The sequence below is a fragment of the Podarcis bocagei genome (genome assembly GCF_964188305.1).
Source record: "Podarcis bocagei genome assembly, chromosome: 4".
NCBI classification, from domain to species: Eukaryota; Metazoa; Chordata; class Lepidosauria; order Squamata; family Lacertidae; genus Podarcis; species Podarcis bocagei.
This window is the reverse complement of record NC_138128.1, coordinates 101,676,500-101,697,805: the sequence shown is the minus strand read 5'-3', so window position 1 is coordinate 101,697,805 and position 21,306 is coordinate 101,676,500. Positions and strand designations below refer to the sequence as shown.

At 42.0% G+C, this 21,306-nt stretch overlaps 1 protein-coding gene across 5 annotated transcripts in view; it reads left to right on the top strand.

Moving 5' to 3' along the window:
* The window catches only part of LRP6 (LDL receptor related protein 6), a 104,981-nt gene extending 86,784 nt beyond the window's left edge, over positions 1 to 18,197 (top strand). For 3 of the 5 annotated variants that reach the window (XM_081191014.1, XM_081191013.1, XM_081191011.1), the window contains 7 exons: positions 238 to 363; positions 4,213 to 4,449; positions 5,463 to 5,573; positions 7,451 to 7,681; positions 9,128 to 9,264; positions 10,872 to 10,969; positions 12,147 to 18,197. In XM_081191014.1, coding sequence (XP_081047140.1) covers positions 238 to 363; positions 4,213 to 4,449; positions 5,463 to 5,573; positions 7,451 to 7,681; positions 9,128 to 9,264; positions 10,872 to 10,969; positions 12,147 to 12,438 — 1,232 coding nt within the window. In that variant the 3' untranslated portion in view covers positions 12,439 to 18,197. The remainder of the gene's footprint in view (positions 1 to 237; positions 364 to 4,212; positions 4,450 to 5,462; positions 5,574 to 7,450; positions 7,682 to 9,127; positions 9,265 to 10,871; positions 10,970 to 12,146) is intronic. The other 2 variants (XR_014007367.1, XM_081191012.1) reach the window with 2 other exon arrangements.
* Positions 18,198 to 21,306: the final 3,109 nt, after the last annotated feature.

The following is a 21,306-nucleotide window of genomic DNA, read 5'->3' as shown; positions in this document are numbered from 1 at the left end:
GTCAAGCAACATAACAGGGAAGAAAAACTAAATGGCCCATATCACACATGGTTAAGATTTTGTTGGTTTCTTTATTATGCTGTTCACTACCATTGAGGGATCCCCCAGTAAACTCCTAATGAGCCGTAGGGTTACCTTGAATACAATTTGGAAACCACTGATATATGCTGTATTTTATTTTTTTAAAACAGTTTTAATACATGAACAATAGGTTTCCACTCTTATTTTGCTCCGTAGGACAGCACCCCTGTTCCCAAGATAACGGTGGTTGCTCACACATTTGCATTGTCAAAGGTGATGGAACGACACGTTGTTCCTGCCCTGTGCACCTTGTCTTGCTTCAGGATGAACTTTCTTGTGGAGGTAAAGCTTCTTTATATTTTGTTTCCATTTTTAAGTGGCATCATTCCCCCTATATAAGTCAATACACGGAGGGATGCAGGTGGTGCTGTGGTCTAAACCACTGAGCCTAGGGCTTGCCAATCAGGTCGGCAGTTCGAATCCCCGCCACGGGATGAGCTCCCGTTGCTCAGTCCCAGCTCCTGCCCACCTAGCAGTTCGAAAGCACGTCAAAGTGGCGGGAAGTGGGAAGCCCAGGTAGTGCTAACCACGACTAAAATCATATCATTCTAAATCATGATTAAAACAGAGCTGGCTTGGGGTGGGGTGGGGGAAAGATTTGTACTAAAGAGGGAAGAAGGAGTGCACAAGCTTGCATCTTGCTCCAAACCATTGTTAAGAGAGATGCCTCTGCAGTCCAAGGCTAGACATTTAGGGCAGTTAACATTTTTTCTCTGTCTCTGACCTTACAGAGAAAGTGTGAGGATTTTGAAGTGTTAAACCAATGTGAATTAGTTAGCTTATTTCCACAGCAAACATGTCTACATCCTAGAACAAGGGTATTTCAGCAATGCTTTCCTAGTCATTTAATGCTATGCTAAAATGTAAGTGTATGTGAGAAAGAGAAAAATAGATATCTCCAAATTTATGCTCCATTCAATCAATAGTAACTACAGTTTTGCTAACTAGGGTGGAATCTACACACAAATAAAAACCGTTCTGAAAGTGTTTTTAAAAATACATTGAATTTTCTATAAGGCTCAGCATCACCATCTAGTGTCACATTGTATATTTCACTTAAAACACACTTGAAATGTTTTATTTGCAGTTGTATAGCTGAGTCCTAGGTGTGAACAGCTGCATTGAGATTGTGGTGGTGACTGGAAGGAGCTTACAAAGCCCTCACTCTGAAACAAGACCTATTGAATGCATTTATAGAAAGCACATAACTAGACACTGAGTCACTGTGGTGCACCCATCTGCTGTACATTATATCCCTTTTTAATGTTTTCATATAGACTTATTGTAGAACATTGGAACATGAGCTGCCTTCATGAACACAACTGGATTGCACTAAAAACAGAACTCTTCATGTCCAACTGAAACATAAAGGCATAATAAGGAGCTTATTGCCCAGGCATTATATAGAATCATAGAATCATAGAGTTGGAAGAGACCACAAGGGCCATCGAGTCCAACCCCCTGCCAAGCAGGAAACACCATCAGAGCACTCCTGACATATGGTTGTCAAGCCTCTGCTTAAAGACCTCCAAAGTAGGAGACTCCACCACAGTCCTTGGCAGCAAATTCCACTGTCAAACAGCTCTTACTGTCAGGAAGTTCTTCCTAATGTTTAGGTGGAATCTTCTTTCTTGTAGTTTGGATCCATTGCTCCATGTCCGCTTCTCTGGAGCAGCAGAAAACAACCTTTCTCCCTCCTCTATATGACATCCTTTTATATATTTGAACATGGCTATCATATCACCCCTTAACCTCCTCTTCTCCAGGCTAAACATGCCCAGCTCCCTTAGCCGTTCCTCATAAGGCATCGTTTCCAGGCCTTTGACCATTTTGGTTGCCCTCCTCTGGACACGTTCCAGTTTGTCAGTGTCCTTCTTGAATTGTGGTGCCCAGAACTGGACACAGTACTCCAGGTGAGGTCTGACCAGAGCAGAATACAGTGGCACTATTACTTCCCTTGATCTAGATGCTATACTCCTATTGATGCAGCCCAGAATTGCATTGGCTTTTTTAGCTGCCGCGTCACACTGTTGGCTCATGTCAAGTTTGTGGTCAACCAAGACTCCTAGATCCTTTTCACATGTACTGCTCTCAAGCCAGGTGTCACCCATCTTGTATTTGTGCCTCTCATTTTTTTTGCCCAAGTGCAATACTTTACATTTCTCCCTGTTAAAATTCATCTTGTTTGTTTTGGCCCAGTTTTCTAATCTGTCAAGGTCGTTTTGAAGTGTGATCCTGTCCTCTGGATCCCATAAGAGCAGCAAATATGACCCATAAGAGCAGCAAAATAACCAGACTGTACAACAGTGGTGGGATAAAATCAGGCCAAAACTTTACTAGGATCAGTTCATAATTCCACAAGCCCCATATTGATGGAATGAATCCACTGGGTTTGGACTACTCCAAACCTGTTCCATAGGAGTTGGCCAGTGTTGAGTTCCCGTGGTGCAAGCCAAGCAAGCAAGATCTCACTAGGGGACCAGGGTGCAGATTCCAACCAGGCAGATACCCAACCCAAGCTTGGTCAATCCCCCACTCAGGCCCCTGTGTCGATCCTGTCCAATGCCATTTCAACCCTCATACAAACAATGTTCTTCCACCTAACAAAGGAAGGCCATAATTTCACTGAGGGAAAGTGGGGAGGGAAGCCCAACAAAGTGCCAATTGGTTGAGGGGGGGCAGGAATCCTTTCTGGCCCTGTCAACCAGCAACCCAAAATTGCTCAGTGTAGGCTCTAACCTGAGGGTGGGCAGGCAGGATGCTCTCAAAGCAAAATGGCTCTGAGTTCCAGGGAAAGCAGCCTTATATAGGCTTCCTCCCCCTTGCAAGGACTCATAGTACAGCTTTTTCCCATGAGCCATTGCACAGAGAGGATAGTGGGCAAAACCTTGCCCAGTATTTTTCAGCAATCTATAGACCACAGCGCCGCCAAGCAAAGGCACTTATTGGGCATGGAACACCTAGCAGAGGCAAAGGAGGATTCTCGTGTGTGTTTGTGTGTGTGTGTGTGTGTGTGTGTGTGTGTGTGAACTTAACAGCCTAGTGCAGGGGTCAGCAACCTTTTTCAGCTGTGGGCCAGTCCACAGTCCCTCAGACCATGTGGTGGGCCGGACTATATTTTGAAGAAAAAAATGAATGAATTCCTATGCCCCCCAAATAACCTAGAGATGCATTTTAAATAAAAGGACACATTCTAATAATGTAAAAACATGCTGATTCCCGGACCGTCTGTGGGCCGGATTGAGAAGGCGATTGGGCCGCATCCGGCCCCCGGGGCCTTAGGTTGCCTACCACTGGCCTAGTGAGATGAGTAGAAAAGACCCAAGTGCTCGTTGTTCCCAAAGCAACTGTTGCCCTGTTTATAACCAAGTATTTCAATTAGTGTATTGCCCAGAAGTACCCTAAAATGCTAGTTGGCATAAGAGTAATGGCTCATGGCTTTCAGTTTATATATCCAAATGGCCCAAAGTACAACTCATCTGTGCCATAGCTTGACAACAGGCTAGTGGATTTCTCGTTTTAAAACAAAGGGAGGAGAGACATAGAGGGAAGATTTTACAAAGAGTTGTGTAGCTGGACATGGGATTGCCCACTCCCTCCTCAGATTGAAATCTGCCTTCTTTCTTTGATTGTGGCACTTTCAAAACCATAGTGAGAGTGGCTGGGAGGGGCAGTAGGAGGGAGGGGTGAGGTGAGTCAGGCATCCTCACAATATCTCCTTGAGGATAATCCCAGGGACAAAATAACAAAATATAAATAGACCCATTATCAGCACTAGGTTGCAATTTTTTTTATTTAACACTGATTTTGTTTTGAACCCGGAGTGTCTATTGCTCTTGAAACCATGTAGATCTTGAGTAGAAAAGACATTACATTAGAGGCTGTTTCTGTTCTGCTGTGTAGATTCCGGAGTTTAGTTTGACTATACATCATTGCATCACCAAAGTTCAGTCATTGCAGTGGGAGAGGCAGAGGTTGGTTGTTCACAATTCAAGCAGAGCCTTAGTTTTGGTTTTCCATAAATATGGCTTCTATCTTCCCATAGATATTTTTGACACTTGATCAGACGTTTATGTGCTGTTACTTCACAGTTTCATTCTTCTGAAAAAAACCAAAACTTTTTCGTAACAGAACCACCAACATGCTCTCCTCAGCACTTCACATGTTTCACAGGGGAGATTGACTGTATTCCTGCGGCTTGGCGCTGTGATGGGTTCACTGAATGTGAAGATGCCAGTGATGAAAAGAACTGCCCTATGTGCTCAGAGTCCCAGTTCCAGTGCGAGAGTGGCCAGTGCATTGACAGTATCCTTCAGTGCAATGGAGAAGCAAATTGTCAGGATAGCTCAGATGAAAAGAAATGTGAAGGTATTAATTTTTCCAGCTCATGAAAGAAACTGGAAAATTGATTTGGAAATGAAAAGGAAGAGGAACAGTGGCAACTTTTTAAACAATCTTGATATACATATTTCAAACAACGAAAATCTCTTTAGAATGAATTGTCTGTTCTAACAGATACCTACTGCTGTATGTATTCTGTGCAGCAATAAGAAGTACAATTCTGAGCTTAGGAAATCCAGTTTCTTTACTGAGAGAAACTGAATTCTGAAACTTACTGAAACCTTGCAAATTAAGTGAATTTGCATAGTTCCTGTTCTGTAATTTTACCAGTTTGTGTATTCCAATTTTGTTTGCTGTTGGGAAAAGCAAGGAGTCACATGGGACAAGACTTTTAAGCATATATTTACAGCCCAAAGGATTTAAAATTTGCAAAACTCAAATTCTTGAGAAGCTGAATTTTGCATTCAGTGCCATAGACTCTCTGACTTGTGAGGAGTGATACCTGCCCTCTTCCCATTGGCAACTCCCTTTGTCCCTTCTTCCTTTATGAAATTTTCTGAAATGGATGGAGGAAGGGAGAGCTAGAAAACAAGAGTGATTTTTATCTCTCACACACTCTCTCAAGAGCCAACTCTGCTCTCTTCTTCTACTAGTGGAGACTAGCCTGGAGACAATAAAGAATCTATCTATCTATCTATCTAGCCTGTTCCTCACATGCTTGAGGTTTTAGGTAACATATAGTGGGCTACAATAGTGGTTTCTGAATTGCTGGAGGGTCTCTAGAGAAGGTGGATTAGGGTCTTATTGATTCTCCCTATTTACACCTGCTACAAAAAGCAGTCACCTGCCAGAGCCCCCAGGGCCTCAAATTTCTACATTGTTCAAGTCAAATAGGCTTGATTTGCCTCCTGATTTAGAACTCTCATAATGATAGGCTTTGATACTATTCATTATCTTGATTTTTATGCTGAGCAATTGGCTAGTTGTTTCAGAAATTTGTGATACTAAGTAAACACATGTTTGCTTTTATCCTCCTCCAGTGCTTTGTTTAACAGATCAGTTCCGATGTGCCAGTGGGCAGTGCATTGGGAAAAACAAGAAATGTGACCACAACTTTGACTGCAGTGATAGCTCTGATGAACAGGGATGCTGTAAGTATGAAGTTTAAATACAAAACAACTACTACAGTGGTGCCTCGCAAGACGAAAAGAATTCATTCCGCGAGTCTTTTCGTCTTGCGATGTTTTTCGTCTTGCGAAGCACGGTCCGTCGCAACTGCGCCTCTTCAAGCAGCTTTTAAAAAAAAGCGCAAGACGTTTTCGTCTTGCGAAGCAAGCCCATAGGGAAATTCGTCTAGCAAAGCAACGCAAAAACGGAAAACCCTTTCGTCTAGCGAGTTTTTCGTTTTGCGAGGCATTCGTCTTGCGGGGCACCACTGTATTTTGATCCAGTTCATAAGTTATCTTGCTTGTAGAATACAAATGATAGAAGTTAGCTTTATATTAGTTAAAATAAAGATAAATAGCTTACACTGCTGTTATTCTGGAATTGAAGTGAGAGAATGAACAGAATAAACAGAATTAGGAACCAGACAGCATCCGTATATCACATTCTTTACCCCTAGCTACACCTTACAGACTCTCTACCATGCAGATGGCTCTTATCATGTGGAAAGAATTAGTCTTCCTGCTCAACCTTCATGACAAACTAGGACACGAAGACTTCCCACATGGTTGAGACCATCCATGCAGTAGAATTTTAATGGTACAGCTGCACAATGCCATTTTTGCAACAATCCCATGGCTCAAAAGGCATGTGCTTCAGCTCTTAACTCTCATCATCTAGTTAAAGAATACTTTTATCCATTCTCAGGAGAGCTAAAATGTCCCCTTTCAAGCATCTCTGTACAATTCCCTTAATCCCATCAGTTTTTTGCTACCTCACTTCTCACTTAAGCTAGGAGCAGATATTTCATCACATCCTACATCTCCCACTAAATATGTGTGGCAAGTTAAGATTCATAAGGGATCAAGGTATTCGATTTCTGGGAATGGATGTGAGAGATGACCTAACCTGGGGAGAAAACAGCAAAGACCTGATGAAGAGAGCACAGCAGAGGTTATATTTTCTGAGAATCCTCAGGAAAAACAATCTCTCAAAGGACCTGTTGATGGCATTTTACCATTGTACTGTTGAGAGTGTATTAACTTGTGGTCTGTGTGTGTGGTTTGGGAGCTCACGGTCAGGGAAAAAACTGCTGTCTAGAGTTGTAAAGACTGCGGAGAGAATAATTGGGTGCACTCTTCCCACCTTGGATCAAATCTATGCTTCCAGGTGCCATAAGATAGCTGCAGAGATAGCGCAGGATAGTGTGCACCCCGGAAATGATCTCTTTCAGCTTCTGCCTTCTGGAAGAAGGTATAGGGTTATAAAGACTAGGACTAGCTGCCTGAGAAACAGTTTCTACCCCAGAGCCTAGGACTTGCTGATCAGAAGGTCGGTGGTTTGAATCCCCGCGACTGAGTGAGCTCCCGTTGCTCAGTCTCTGCTCCTGCCCACCTAGCAGTTCCAAAGCACGTCAAAGTGCAAGTAGATAAATAGGCACCGCTCCGGCGGGAAGGTAAACAGCGTTTCCATGCGCTGCTCTGGTTCGCCAGAAGCGGCTTAGTCATGCTGGCCACATGACCTGGAAGCTGTACGCCGGCTCCCTCGGCCAGTAAAGCTAGATGAGTGCCGCAACCCCAGAGTCGGTCACGACTGGACCTAATGGTCAGGGGTCCCTTTACCTTTAAGGAGTCTCTCTGGAGTTATTGTAGTTAAAATGGGGTATCAGAGTTTTTAGGGGGCTAACCAGGTTGGGATAGCTGGCATAGCAGGCTTGTTGGGTTTTGAATGTTTTATGTAGATTTTTCAGTTTCGTTGTTCCGTATGGGACAATGACAATAAAGATTATCGTAATCATATAGAGTGGCAGGACTCTAAGGTTCAAGCTATTTAAAATGTGTATTTGTTATCTCCTTACTTTTAGACACAACAGAGGAACCAGCCCCGCAAGCCACCAATACAATAGGTTCTATCATTGGTGTGATTCTCACAGTTTTTTTGGTTGGTGCCATGTACTTTGTTTGCCAGAGGGTATTGTGTCAGCGCATGAAAGGGGATGGAGAAACCATGAGCAATGACTATGTCGCACATGGACCAGCTTCTGTACCACTGGGCTACGTTCCTCACCCAAGCTCTCTCTCTGGATCTCTTCCTGGTTAGTCATCAGACATACAAGCATTTTGGAACTTTGTTGTCTCTTATGTTCTGTCTGAATGAAGCTTCTCATAGTTTTGCTGATGTGTGCCAACAAAACAATGTGAATTCTGGCTTCTATTTTTGGCAACTGTACTTGCAGAAGCTGCAACTAGAATCCTCAAACATTATTTTTATAGTCAGTTGGAGTTTTATGCACCACCCGCTTCTTCCACTGACATAAGTGTGGCAATTCATAGGCTCAAATATATCCCAATTAACAGTTTACTGAAGCCCTAATAGGCTGATAGGAGTGGTGATGAAAAGTGATTAGCGGTAGACCCGGTGGTGTTATTGTGAACTCAGAACAAGGGTAGGTGGAGTGTGCCATGTGGAAGTATATGTTTTAAGACTTACCAACTAAAACATCCACTCTAACTTTCACCAGTCAGGTGCCTTAGAGCTTTATTGGACTGCATCTTCCATCACCCCCAGCAAGCCCAACTTAGGTGGCTAATGCTGATGGGAGTTGTTGTCCAGTATAGCTGGAGGGCACCAGGTTGGTGATTGCTGGTCTAGTCCTTTTGATTGTGTGCTGGCTTTCCTCCTCCATCTTCAGATCTTCTTGGCAGGAATTAACTGCCTTTCAATAGCACTGTGTGTAGTTAAAGTACATGCATACGCCAGACCTGGACACATTATCTAATAGCAACTAAAGCTCAATTATGCAACCTGTGTAAGTTATGCAAATTGAAAACGTTTGTATGATTTCTTAAACTTTGAATATTTACTTTTGCCGTCATTACCTTCCTAGTAAAAGTGGGTGTCCAGTGTGTGGGTGATGGGACGGACCAGGAGGGATCTCCTTTCTAGACATTTACAAACAAACGATAAGCCCAAGCACAGGAACCGAGGGCTGTCAGCAAAAGTCGATAGCAGAGAGGCGGGCAGGCAAATTGCTTCCCTTCAACCCAGGACCCCGATGGAAGAAGAAGGGTCATGTAGGCTGTGAGGTGTCGCTTTACAGTTACTGTATTGTGTGAATAGTAGGAGTGGCCATGCAAGCAGGAAGCCCCCACAGAGCTGACCTCCAAAGCAGCAGGGTCACAGATACTGGGAAGATGTGTGGGCAGGGTGACAGTGAGGGTGGGGTGGCATAGGAGTGCTGGACTAGCCCCACCTCTGCATCCAAACCACTCTACCCCCACCCCATCCCGAAAAGTGGCAATGGCCCGTGGCCCACTCGGTGGTTTAACAAATGTGTGTAGAAGTGGTACTTGTTGGAGATTCTTTAAAATGTGTAAAGCCTCCCCAAAAGAGTAGTTATTCATGTTATTTGGAGAAAATACGGGTGCTATTAAAGCTTGCTTGGGCATATGGTCCCTGTTATCCAGAATACTATTGTATTCTATATTGTCTTGTATACTATCAATGTTGTGAATGTTGATTAGTTTTCTTTCTGTTTTAGGAATGTCCCGTGGCAAATCTGTGATCAGCTCACTCAGTATTATGGGTGGAAGTAGTGGACCTCCATATGATAGAGCCCATGTTACTGGGGCATCATCCAGCAGTTCTTCAAGCACCAAGGGCACTTACTTCCCTCCAGTAAGTCACTTCTGATAAACTCTTCTTTCTGTAATTTGTAGCACTGCTGAGCCTAGCTCTGAAAACTGGACCATAAAGCCTCTTTTTGCAGCACAAGAAAAGGACAAAGTTAGGTCAATATTCTAACAAATCTGTAATGTAATGTTGAGCAGGAAAGCTAAATATTAGATAGAAACTTATTATATAAATATTTTTTCTCCTTGGAGCTTTCAGTTTGAAGGCATAGTCTGAAGGTACACAATATAGCAACTTTTCTGAATCTAAGAAGATTTGAATCTGATCAGTGCCTTGATGGGAGACTACCATGGAATTCAGGGTACACTTTCTTAAATTCCACTATGGAAATAAGACATAAAAATTAAGTGAAATAAAAGCAAATGCTTCTGAGCAGTAAAAATGAGTAGTATGTAAAACACTAGCATTTCCATATACCTACAGGATCACCATGCCTTACACGTGCCCACTTGACTGCTTCAATTGGTAGAATTGGCACTACTACAGGTGCCACATAATGCCCATTCTGCATTTGTAAGAATGTGATTGTTTAGCATGGCAGTGCCTGCACTTTGGAACTCCCTGCCTAATGAGATCAAGCAGTCACTTTCACTGTATTCTTTTCTGTGCCTGCTAAAAATGTGCTTGTTTAGACAAGCTTAGGTAAAGGTAGAGGTATCCCTGACGGTTAGGTCCAGTCACAAACGACTCTGGGGTTGCGCGCTCATCTCTCTCTATAGGCCGAGGGAGCTGGCATTTGTCCGCAGACAGCTTCCGGATCATGTGGCCAGCATGACTAAGCCGCTTTTGGCGAACCAGAGCAGCGCACAGAAATGCTGTTTACCTTCATGCCGGAGTGGTATCTATCTACTTGCACTTTGATGTGCTTTCGAACTGTTAGGTTGGCAGGAGCTGGGACCGAGCAACGGGAGCTCATCCAGTCGCAGGGATTCGAACCGCCAACCTTCTGATTGGCAAGCCCTAGGCTCTGTGGTTTAGACCACAGTGCCACCCGCATCCCCCTTAGACAAGCTTAGCCAGATGCTTAGAAAGTTGAGGTAATCTTAACCTGTTTTAGTATTTTAACTTTTGTATGTTTTAAAGTATGGTTGTGTTTTTTCTCAATTTTATTGTTTTATAGCTTTGAGGGTTTTGGGTTTTTTTACAATCAAGCAGTGTATAAATTTAATTAAGTAAATATATATGACACTGCTCAAAATTCTAAGAAACCAAAAAAATTAAAAATCAGTACAGTTTTGAAAGGTTCAGTCGTGATTCAAAATGGTGTTCAACAGTAGACAAAAACCTGTTCCTTGATCTCAGCGACTGTCAAAATGGTTACAATATATTATGAGGTGTCATAAAGAACTGACTGCAGGCCTAATCTTCCATGTTTTTCCAGTGGTTTTGCTGCTCCTTTCTCACCTTTATTCCAACTCTAGGTGGTTTAACAAACTTGTGTGCACAACTTTCCAAAATACATACTAAATGGTAGAAGCTAGTGCTGTGCTTACTAAGGATTGGCTTACTACTGCTGTGCTTAAAATATTGCTTTTAAACTTTGTTATGGTTCTGTTAAAATTGTCTCCCCTCCTCTCCCTCTCTCTCAAAAGATTTTGAATCCTCCTCCATCACCAGCTACTGAGCGTTCACATTACACTATGGAATTTGGTTATTCTTCAAATAGTCCATCTACCCATCGATCGTACAGGTAATTTTATTATTTGCATTCATTGGCACCGTAGTGTGGCATTTCAAATAAGTCTACTAAACCTGTCTAGCCCACAAACATTTTTACTCCATACATGGTGTGCATGTAGTCATTTGTAGTACACAAATGTCACACGGAAAGAAAAGGGTCCTCCTCCCACTTCACAAAACTCCATCTAGAGACGGCCCTGCCTTTCAGGGTGCTGTTTACAAGCTTGCCCCTGTGCCAGCTGCTTTCTTAGCAGTGAATCAAAGGCACCTTTAATTCCCAATATTTGTAAGCCCATGGGCTGCCTTTGGGATGGCCAACTGGGTTGTCTTTTGGGGTGTGCATATATGCTTCCCGAGCCAGGACAGTATCAAAATGGAAGGCAGAAGAAGTGAATGAATATACCACTCCCTGAGCAAATAAGATTTACTGAAATGTCATGCACTGTGGAGGCTACACAGGGAGCTGCCTTCATTTCTCATTTAATGCAAAAGCTGTCTAAGGAGAAAAACTTAAAATGTGTTTGGACTTTTCCAAAATGTCTTTTTATTGTGCATTCATGATTATTTGTTGTGTTAATAATAGGATCAAGGCAGTTAAGCACAATCTCACTTTCCATACTGTTTGTGCCTGCAAAATGTTCAGGACTGACATACTGCTTCATTTTCCTATCAGTGCATGTCCCATAGTTTCCTGCTGAAATCCTGTAACTTTTTATACCAGAAATAGCTCTGATAGCTCAGTTGGTTAGAGCATGGTCCTGATAGCGCCAAGGTTTGATCCCTGTAAGGGACAGCTGCATATTCCTGCATTGCAGAGGGTTGTACTAGGTGATGCTCAGGGTCACTTCCAACTCTGTCATTCTATGAAATGTTCTGGGTTATGTTGCTGCCTTTGTTGGGCACATGCTTCCCTTTCAGACGGCAGTCGTGCTGTAGTGCTCTAACGTTGGGGAACCATTGCAGGACAACCAATAAAGTGAAATTGATGTGTGGATGGTGCGATATCAATCAGCCATCAATGCACTTTTATTGCATCAGCAGCATGTTGCAAGAAACACCCACACCCACAAAAACAACCCTTTGCCTACTGATCATATTGGCATGTTGCATGGTCAAGGAAATCTGAGATTCCTTTCAAATGTTGATGCGTCTTTCCTTCCTAACTCTTTTTTCCCTTCCCATCCCAGTTACAGGCCATACAGCTACCGGCATTTTGCCCCTCCCACTACACCATGCAGCACAGATGTTTGTGACAGTGACTACGCCCCCAGCCGTAGAGTGATGACAACTGTGGGAAAGGGTTACACCAGTGATTTGAACTATGATTCTGAGCCTGTACCCCCACCGCCCACACCACGCAGCCAGTACTTATCGGCAGAGGAGAACTATGAGAGCTGCCCACCATCTCCATACACAGAACGGAGTTACTCTCATCACCTCTATCCACCGCCCCCTTCTCCTTGCACAGACTCCTCATGAGAGACTCCCTCCCTCCTTTGACTGCCTCCAACCCACCAGTGTAAATACTAACTGTCCTTATCAAGAGGGGGGAGGACATGAGGCAGGCTATAGTGTGTACAGCTGAAAATTATTAAATGAGGGTGGGGGTTATATTGCATATATCTTGTACAGAAAGGGGGTGGGGAGAGAGAGAAGGTTATTTATATATTTTCCTAAAACAGTTTGCTGCTTTGTGCCATAAGAAAATTTTAAAATTTGTATACGAAGTTTGTTGTTTATTTTTCCAAATGGAACACAAGAAGATGCCTTAAAATTTGTGAAGTGACTGAGCACATAGGGAAATAGAAGGATCAAGGTTGTGTTGCTGTTCAATGAGCCAAACACCAAAAAGGAGAAGAAAAGAGCTTTTGACAAGGAATAGAACTAAGGGAACCAACCCTAAAGCAGTATGTATAAACGTCTTCAAAGAGCTGAATAACCTCTGGCATTTGCTCTGATGGACCAGCAATGCAAATTAAAGCTGAAGAAAACTGATAACTAATGGTACATAAACCGGACAGATAACTAATGGTACATAAAGGGCTTTATTCTCAGAAGTGAAATCATGGATGCTTATACACTTTTGAAAATGGCACCTTTTTGTTTAATTCACATTTTCTGAAGTAGCCAAGTTGCATCATTTCTGCGTTTGTCCCTTTCTAGGTGTTCTGTCATTTTCTTGGCTGTGGTTATGTTTCAAGTTTCTGTGTGTGTGCTAAAAAGAACAATATAGGTGTTCAGTGGATTGTGGCTGTTTATTGGGTGCCACAATAACCTCCTGAGAGGAGAATAAGGAGTAGGCCTTGAGCTTGCTTACTTCTTCCCTTATGTCTCCCTGCTCCATTTTGCAGGGCCAGGAAGGTCTCTTTGTTAGCATCTGTCTGCTGTAAGAGAATCAAGAGAAGGAGTGCACAAACTTGAGGACTGTTCCTAGTTCCACCACCCTGTTAACTCTTTGGAGCTGAGTAAAGAATGAATGGGCCTTTTGTGAATATGTAAGTGTGTGTGGGTGCATGTGTGTGAGAGGAGTCTTCCCCCCCTCCTTTCCTGGCAGTACAATAGGATTATGTTCTACCAGGCCAGAGCTATTCCCATCATAAAGACAAGGGTAATTATACCTGAATACCTTTTCCTGCCAGCTCTTTAAAATGTTTCAGTGCCCAGAAAAGGTGTTGTTGTATAAAAATATAATGACATCATCATCATCATCTAGATGTCATATTTATAAACTATAAAATTTTACTTTCAGTTCTTAGTTTAATGTAAATGAAATGTTATGTTCTTGCAGTACTTTCAGTGTCTAGTGAATACCGCAGTATACAATGCTTACATATATATTTTAAAATGATATTTTTCTTTATTAGGAAACATTTAAGCGTTTTTCATTCAGGATGCACTCTGGACCTCCTTGGTTGTTTGAAACACGTCTTCCTGTTGAAGTTAAGTAACCCAGTCTTTGCAGTGCGATTTCCACTTCCTCTTCTATGGCAGAAATTCAGTTCTTAAGCATAAACTGGTGTGAACAACAGGTTTTTTTACCATCATTCTTTGCCAAAGTATTTTGTTATCTATCTATCTACTTAGTTTCATTTTCTCTACAACCCTTCCCTGATTTGAAAGGGGTGCCAGGGCTTCATTTTATGGTAGCTTTACATGCTGGCAAGAAATCAACATGTGAAAAAGGCTTTTCTGAAGTTCAGGCTTTGGAACTTGGACAACTATCACAAAGAGGCTACAGAGCCTTTCTGCTAGAATAAAAATAATAGTATTGTTACACTGATTGTAAATAGATGTCAGGAAATCCCATTATTTTCACCAAGAGCTGTTTCATACATTTTGTGGGAATCATATTAGCCATGATTGCACCTGCATTACCACATTGGATGCTGAACTAAATGAGAAAAACACAAAATTGAGATGTGTGTTTTCAAAAACTTGGGAATACAGAACAGACATGTCCCGGAAAGTTGCAATGGGCTACTCCTCCTTAGAGCTTCCTCATATTGTATTTAGAAATAAATCACAATTTCATGCTTTGTGTCATGTAGGAAATACTAGTATAATATCAGCATGGGCATGGCAGCCACAACAGCTATATAAAAGAAGCCCTTTTATGTCTGAAAGTTTTCAAGCTCCAAACATGACCTGCCTTTGAATCTGTAACTTTCATGTTTTTTTCTTTTTTCTTTTTTGCTAACTTGTGCACTGTTACATTTCATTCTCAGAAGCTCACTTTTATTTCAACTCCATGAGCAACCTTGGCATTTGGAAATCTAATGGATGTACACTATGTGCCTGAAGAAGCTTTAAAGGAAATCTGTTTGTATTCTAGACCTAAGTGCATTGACATGGAAGTAAACTTAAATGAGTTAATTGAAATTTGCTTCCAAAGTTATGCTTGTCAGGATTTCAGGCCAAATTTTGGAATTAGGCTTTGGTTTCAAAGGCTAGCTTGTACATTTCTACACCCCCCCCCCCAAAAGTGCTAGATTACAGGAGTTTCATTTCACAAACTTGGAAGTTATCTAGCTGTCCATTTTGAATTTTTGAACAGAAAATATTTACCTGGGATCACCTGGAAGTTGCAGAATAAGGAAACTTCATGCAGTACCTAATCTGTGAAGAATATTTGAGGTTGAACAGAGGCTGTACTGCTGGTGGGAATTGACCGTTCATTGTTGACATCTTTAAGTGAACACCATTCTGACTGGGAATTAGCCCATATAAAATTGCACTGGGGAATTCAGAATATTGCGTTGCTTTATCTCAATCCAAATGTTTGTACTGCGTTGGCAACAATCTTCTTCTTGCAAAGTGTGTATTTGTGCCAATTTCTTTTACAAGGTGGTTGAGCTTATGCTGTGCTGTGCTATCTTCTTTCAGTGATGGAGCCAAGATTTCTTGCCTCCTGTGCAAATTCATTTAGATGACAGATAACTGTCAATTTTTTGTGGTGCACACAGGACAAACCCTGGAAAGAAAGCCACTAACTTAGAGCAAATGCTATCTTGAGTCAAGCCAAGGATAAGCTGTTTCGCATCTCTGTAGATCAACAGTTGCATACTAAAACAAATCAAAGAGTTGAATTTACATTTGAAGATGAGCAAGAGCACTAAGAATAGAATCTTTGTTCTTGTTTGTAAAATTGAAAGTGCAATAATATAATATAATAAAATAAAAAGAATAGAATAGAATGAAACCATTCTGGGTGCCCAGCTTGTCGGCTTGACTTGCACCATTTCCTCCACCTCTGTGCAGTGCCTTGGCTTGACTTTTCCTGTAATTTGCTCTGTTCATCATTACCCATGTTTTGCCTGTAGCAACAGAAGGGCTTTCTTTCCACCACCAAGAATCAGGGAGAAGGCTTGGCTAGAAAGAAATACAGGGTGGAGGCATCCAAAGTCACAGGAGAAAATTACATTTATTTGCGGGTGCTCTCCCAGTTTCTTCAGCCTAACGTGTTTTGAGTTTAACTCTTCACCAGAGGTAGAGAGGTAGTAGTCAGTCACTTTTTGTTCCCTGAACCAAGGAGCTGCTTTCACTTAGGAGGCCATTTACACCCAACAGAAAACTTTCTCCTGGCTTCTGTTTTCCAGTTTGTCCATAGTTTTCATTAGCTGTCAGGATCCTTCCCCATATTATCCCCACAATTTTATGAAAGATTGTGTGAACAGGCTTCTTGTGCATATGGGCCTATGCAGAGGGCAGCCAGGTCACAGGTTATGGAGTTTGGTACCACAAGATGTGGTGATGGCCACCAACTGACTGCTTTCAAGGGGAATTGGACAAACCCAGGGAGGCTGTCAGTGGCTGGATTATTATGTCAGCATATAACCATTAAGACTTTATATGTCAAGTCCTCTTGGTTATATGCTGACTGCAGAGGCATCACTCTGAGAAACAGGATGCTGGGCTGGGTGGGCTCTTGGTCTGATCCCGCAGGTCCTTCTCTTAGGATGCATGGGCAGCATCCACTCGCCACCATGCGAAGACAATCCTTGGTCAGGCAGAGACCATAGCATTCCATATAATCAATATTATTTGTGTTTCAGTTACCAAGTGTTCACATTTGACAAGCATTTTTAAAATAAACACCTGTCTAATAGACATTTGCAAAAGGTATTTCTAAACTTCCTGATTGTAGCCTTTTCCAATTCTGTTTTGGCAAGATAAAGTCAGAAAGTCAAGTTAATCTTTCTCTAGTAAAGACTTTCTGAAATAATTATCATAAAAGCAACCATGATAAGCACCTGTATGCTTGATAGGAACAGGCAACTTCCATTTTATGATATAGCATCATTTAGCTTTAATTGCAAAAACAGTACATTAAATTATTTTACAGCCACAGAAAAAATATTTATATTTATTTAACTGGGTTCCCAGTAAACGAGTTCTGCAGAAAGCTATTTAAACATAGTTTCTAGATGCAGTAAACAAAGTTTTTATGTATGAGACTACTTTTAAAGTCTCTGGGTTTGTTTGTTTTTACTAAAATTAGACTGGGGGATGCATGATGACAATCAGTCATGAATGCTACTTTTTATTTAAGAGATTTAGATTTTTTTTTAAAAAGCCAAATGGGAAGTGGAATGATCCAAACCATAGGTCACAATTACAAACAGAAAGCATGCAAAACTATACAACATGCATCCCACTACTAACGGGATGTTTAAGTAAATGTGCATAGAAACTGTAGGTGCATTTTTCTATTTCCATTGATTTCAGGGGGACAGAAATATGTATGTTTCAGTCTTTCCCATTGCAATCAATGGGACTGAAAAAAGTGGGCCTTTCAGCACACAGATAAGCTACCATTCTGTTACATGCTACAGGGTGAAATCTGTTAGTTGTTAATTGGTGGAAAGCACCTGTTAACAGGAATGACTGAGTTTCATAAAACTGTACTTGTGATGTTTGCAGGTAAAGTGATAACTCCAAAATCTGTGTGCAAGCACAGGCACTCTGAAATTTATTTGTCTCTGTCCATTTATGGCAGTTTTCATTAAGGAGGGCAATTTTTGTCTTGAAAATACTTGGTGTCAGCCTAAACCATGTTAAGGACATTTTTGTCTGGCATCCATTTTAAACTTTAAAATGGAAAATAAAAGAGATTTTTTTTTGAGGGGGGAGTGGAGGAGAGTTCACTGTTGCAGTAGAAGCATTGGATGCCAAAAAGAGGTTAAAAGGATGCTGGCCCAGAGGCCTAAAACAAGAAGGCAGGGGAATCTTCCAGTCAAATCTATCATTGCCTTTAGTCAAACTGGGGAAGGGATGGAGTCAGTATATTTTCACATATGAAGATACAAGCCACCATAAGCTGAACAAGCCTTGTTTGCAAAGTGAAGGATCTGGTGCTGCTTTTAATATTTTAAATGCTCACATCTTGTAATTTTTATCTTTCTTTCACTATCTTTAAAATCCAATTAGTGTGGTCATAGACTTATGTATGGTGGTGCTTTGCAAGGATGTATTTGTTATAATGACCAACATTTGGTCAACCCTACTCACTCATTCACTAACACTTCTTTTTGAATTGTAAAATAAAAGTGCTTTACGCGCAAACTGTACATAACCCTTGTACAAAGTTCCCATCCCCCCTTTTCAATTATTACTATACGTGGAGTTGTAACAAATAAAATGTTGATTTTTTTATAATGAAATTGAATGGAAGATAAATTTATTATATTGACAGGACACAGGAACTTACATATGGCTAATTAAATGATCTATGCCTTTTACACTGTGGAGGGGTTATTGTTTTTGTTCGTTACTATGTTTTGTGTTTTATATTGTAACCTACCCTGTGATCCTTGGCTGAAGGGCTCTAGTTAGTTAGTTAGTTAGTTAGTTAGTTAGTTAGCTAGCTAGTTAGTTAGCTAGTTAGTTAATAAGAGCTTATAAACCTGAAATGACAAAAGAGCCAAACTGGTGTGTACAGTGAACATCTTTCCCTGAAGTATGTGCTATACTTTAACTTCTCATTCAATTTCATTGAAACACTGCAAGATGGAAGCAATAAAATAAGCTTTAAGAGGCTGCACCTGTAGCAAGAATAGATCTGCAGATATGGATATTATACATAAATGCAGCAGACTTCTTTTCCATAGGGAATGGCATTTCATAGTGAAGATGTCACTGTAGAGAAGAGCTGCTGTAGCCACCCCCTATCTGTAATGATAATTTACTAAAGTCTTAAATATTGGCAGAATGTCTGTGTGTGGTAAGCCTGCTGGAAGACTTTATAGGGCTCCCATGATTTCTTTTTTGACCTTCAACATTTGTTAGTTTTTAAATGTACAGAAAAACAAAAAGAGGGGAAAGAATCCGTCTCTTAGGAAACAACAATCCATCATGTACAATTTTCATATGCAGTCTGAATTACAAAACGTAATTTCAAAAATCCATATTCAAAGATAGTAGAAAGAGGTTAGTTAAAAATTGTATCCGAAAACTACAGATAAACTAAGTAAAAATATCAGGCTATGTTTTCAAATTAGTATCTCGGAAAGACCTTCAGACCAAAAGGGCAAATTAGCATTTTGAGATCTAGTACAATTAGGACAAATAAAGTGTCTTCACAAAAGAATATATAAGACAGGCCCCAGTGCCTGAACTATCTTTTGCAGGAACAGAGCCTGAGGAAGTAATAATGGACAGGCTCCAACTGGAGGACTATGTGTGGTTGGCAGAATATGATTTTAGTCGTTAATCCTGCACACACATACCTTTGGGGGAAAGCCTAATGGGGGAGGGGGCGAGAACTCTATGAGGATTGACTAAGCATGCTCTGTCGCCTCAGACTGTGATTGGGTGGGGGGGCAGAAGAGAAATCTGGGGGGAGCAGCAATAGAATCACATATTCTAGTTGTCGCCCTGAGGTGGAGCACTCTACTAACCTTTTGAACTTGGGTGGTCAAGTGCCTCTCTGTTTAAAAGTGAAATGCTATAGCAATTTATATTTGGAGAACTCTATGTATACAGAATTATAGGCATTTGTAGATCAAGAAATGGTCCAGCAAGGGCCAGTGAGCTTCTGGGACTTGATGCTGCTGCTGGTGAAGCCTTTAGATATGATAGCCTAATAGACGCCTATTTTTTCCTCTCCCAGACCTTTCAGAGGAGAGGCTGAGAATACACCACCATGTTTTGTTGTAGTCCTGTACTTTTATAAATGAACAGTAATGAGCATGTCCTGTGGCACTAAATTTCTGTTAGCAAAGTCTCTTAAATTATGCAAATGAGCCGAGAGAGAAAAATCCTGATAACACTTTACTGAAGAAACTGAACAAAAATGGAATTTGCCTTTTCCAATTGCCACTGCATAAACTGAACTGACATTTTCAGAGGTTTCCAATGAATGCATAACTGCTGGGTTTACGTAGTCAGGCCACATATCAAGGGCAGGCAGTTGGGTGTCCTTTGGATGTTTGAAAAATGATTACCATCAGACCCAGCCTCCATGGCCAATAGTTAGCGATGAGGCTCTTAATCTCAGGTTCGTAGGTTCAAGCAAAAAGATTCCTGCATTGCAGGGCGTTGAGCTAGACCAGTGTTTCCCAACCGGTGTTCCGCGGCACACTACTGTGCCGTGAGACATCGGCTGGTGTGCCGTGGGAGGGAGGCAGGCGAGAGGCGGCGGCGGCGAGGATCCGGCGGGGGTGGGGGGAGCGGGAGCCGTCGCGCGCAACCGAACTCACTTGGCGCGCTGCCGGCTTGTCCTCCTTCAACCCGGGTCGGGCCAGGCCTGCTCACGTCCCCGGATCCCCTAGCAGCAGCCGCACGCTCTCCAAAAGCGCAACGCTGCGCGCAACCGCTCGGCCAGCTGGTGCTCTGCGACTCCGCCCTTTCCCCTCCCAGCGCCGGAGGGTTCGCGCGACCGCAGCTGTTCCCTTTCGCAGCGCGCGGGAAACAATTCCAGGCCGATTGCCTTGTGCCGAAAAGCACCGCCTCTCCTTCCAGCTCAGGCCCGGGCCGCCGGCTCCCCGAATGACGTCACGGGGGCGGGGTTTTAATGGTGGTGTGCCGCGAGATTTTTTTCCGGTAAACAGGTGTGCCGTTGCCCAAAAACGTTTGGGAAACACTGAGCTAGACTATCCTTGTGGTCCTTTCCAACATTACAATTCTATGCTTCTCTGATGTGAGTTGTAGTTCAAAACAGCTTGAGGGTATGAAGTTCCTGATCCCTGTTTAATCAGAGGAAAGTATGGTTAAGTGTTCTCCTCAGGCAATTTAAACTGAATTTGTTAGATTATGGCTGTGCCCCACACATTATATTTTCTATTGTTTTTGAAACCACCAAAAACTTTTTAAAAAGCAAAACCTGCAGAAACAAAGCAAAACCACCAGAAATAAAATCTCATAAAAATAAAGAAAACCAGCTGAAGTGGAAAAGACAAGAAAGAACCCAGAAATGAAACAAAGTCAAAAGGAGCATGAAAAAACAATGGAATAAATGCAAATTCACTTGAAAGCTAAAAACAAAACAATGTTGGCTATTTGCAGACTAGTTGCACCGCAGAAGGCGTGCTGGAGAGACCACACATCACAAGGAGCGCAAAATAACTTTAGCTAGGTTTTAGTAACAAAAACTCCTTTTACACTAATTATAATATATCAGTAAGCATGACCCAACCACCAGGGTGCTGAGAGAGCTAGTTGCTGCTCTTTATATACTGTACCCAACAGGTTAATTACCGTATTTTTCGCCCCATAGGACGCACTTTTTCCCCTCCAAAAATGAAGGGGAAATGTGTGTGCGTCCTATGGGGTGAATGCAGGCTTTCGCTGAAGCCTGGAGAGCGAGAGGCATCGGTGCGCACCGACCCCTCTCGCTCTCCAGGCTTCAGG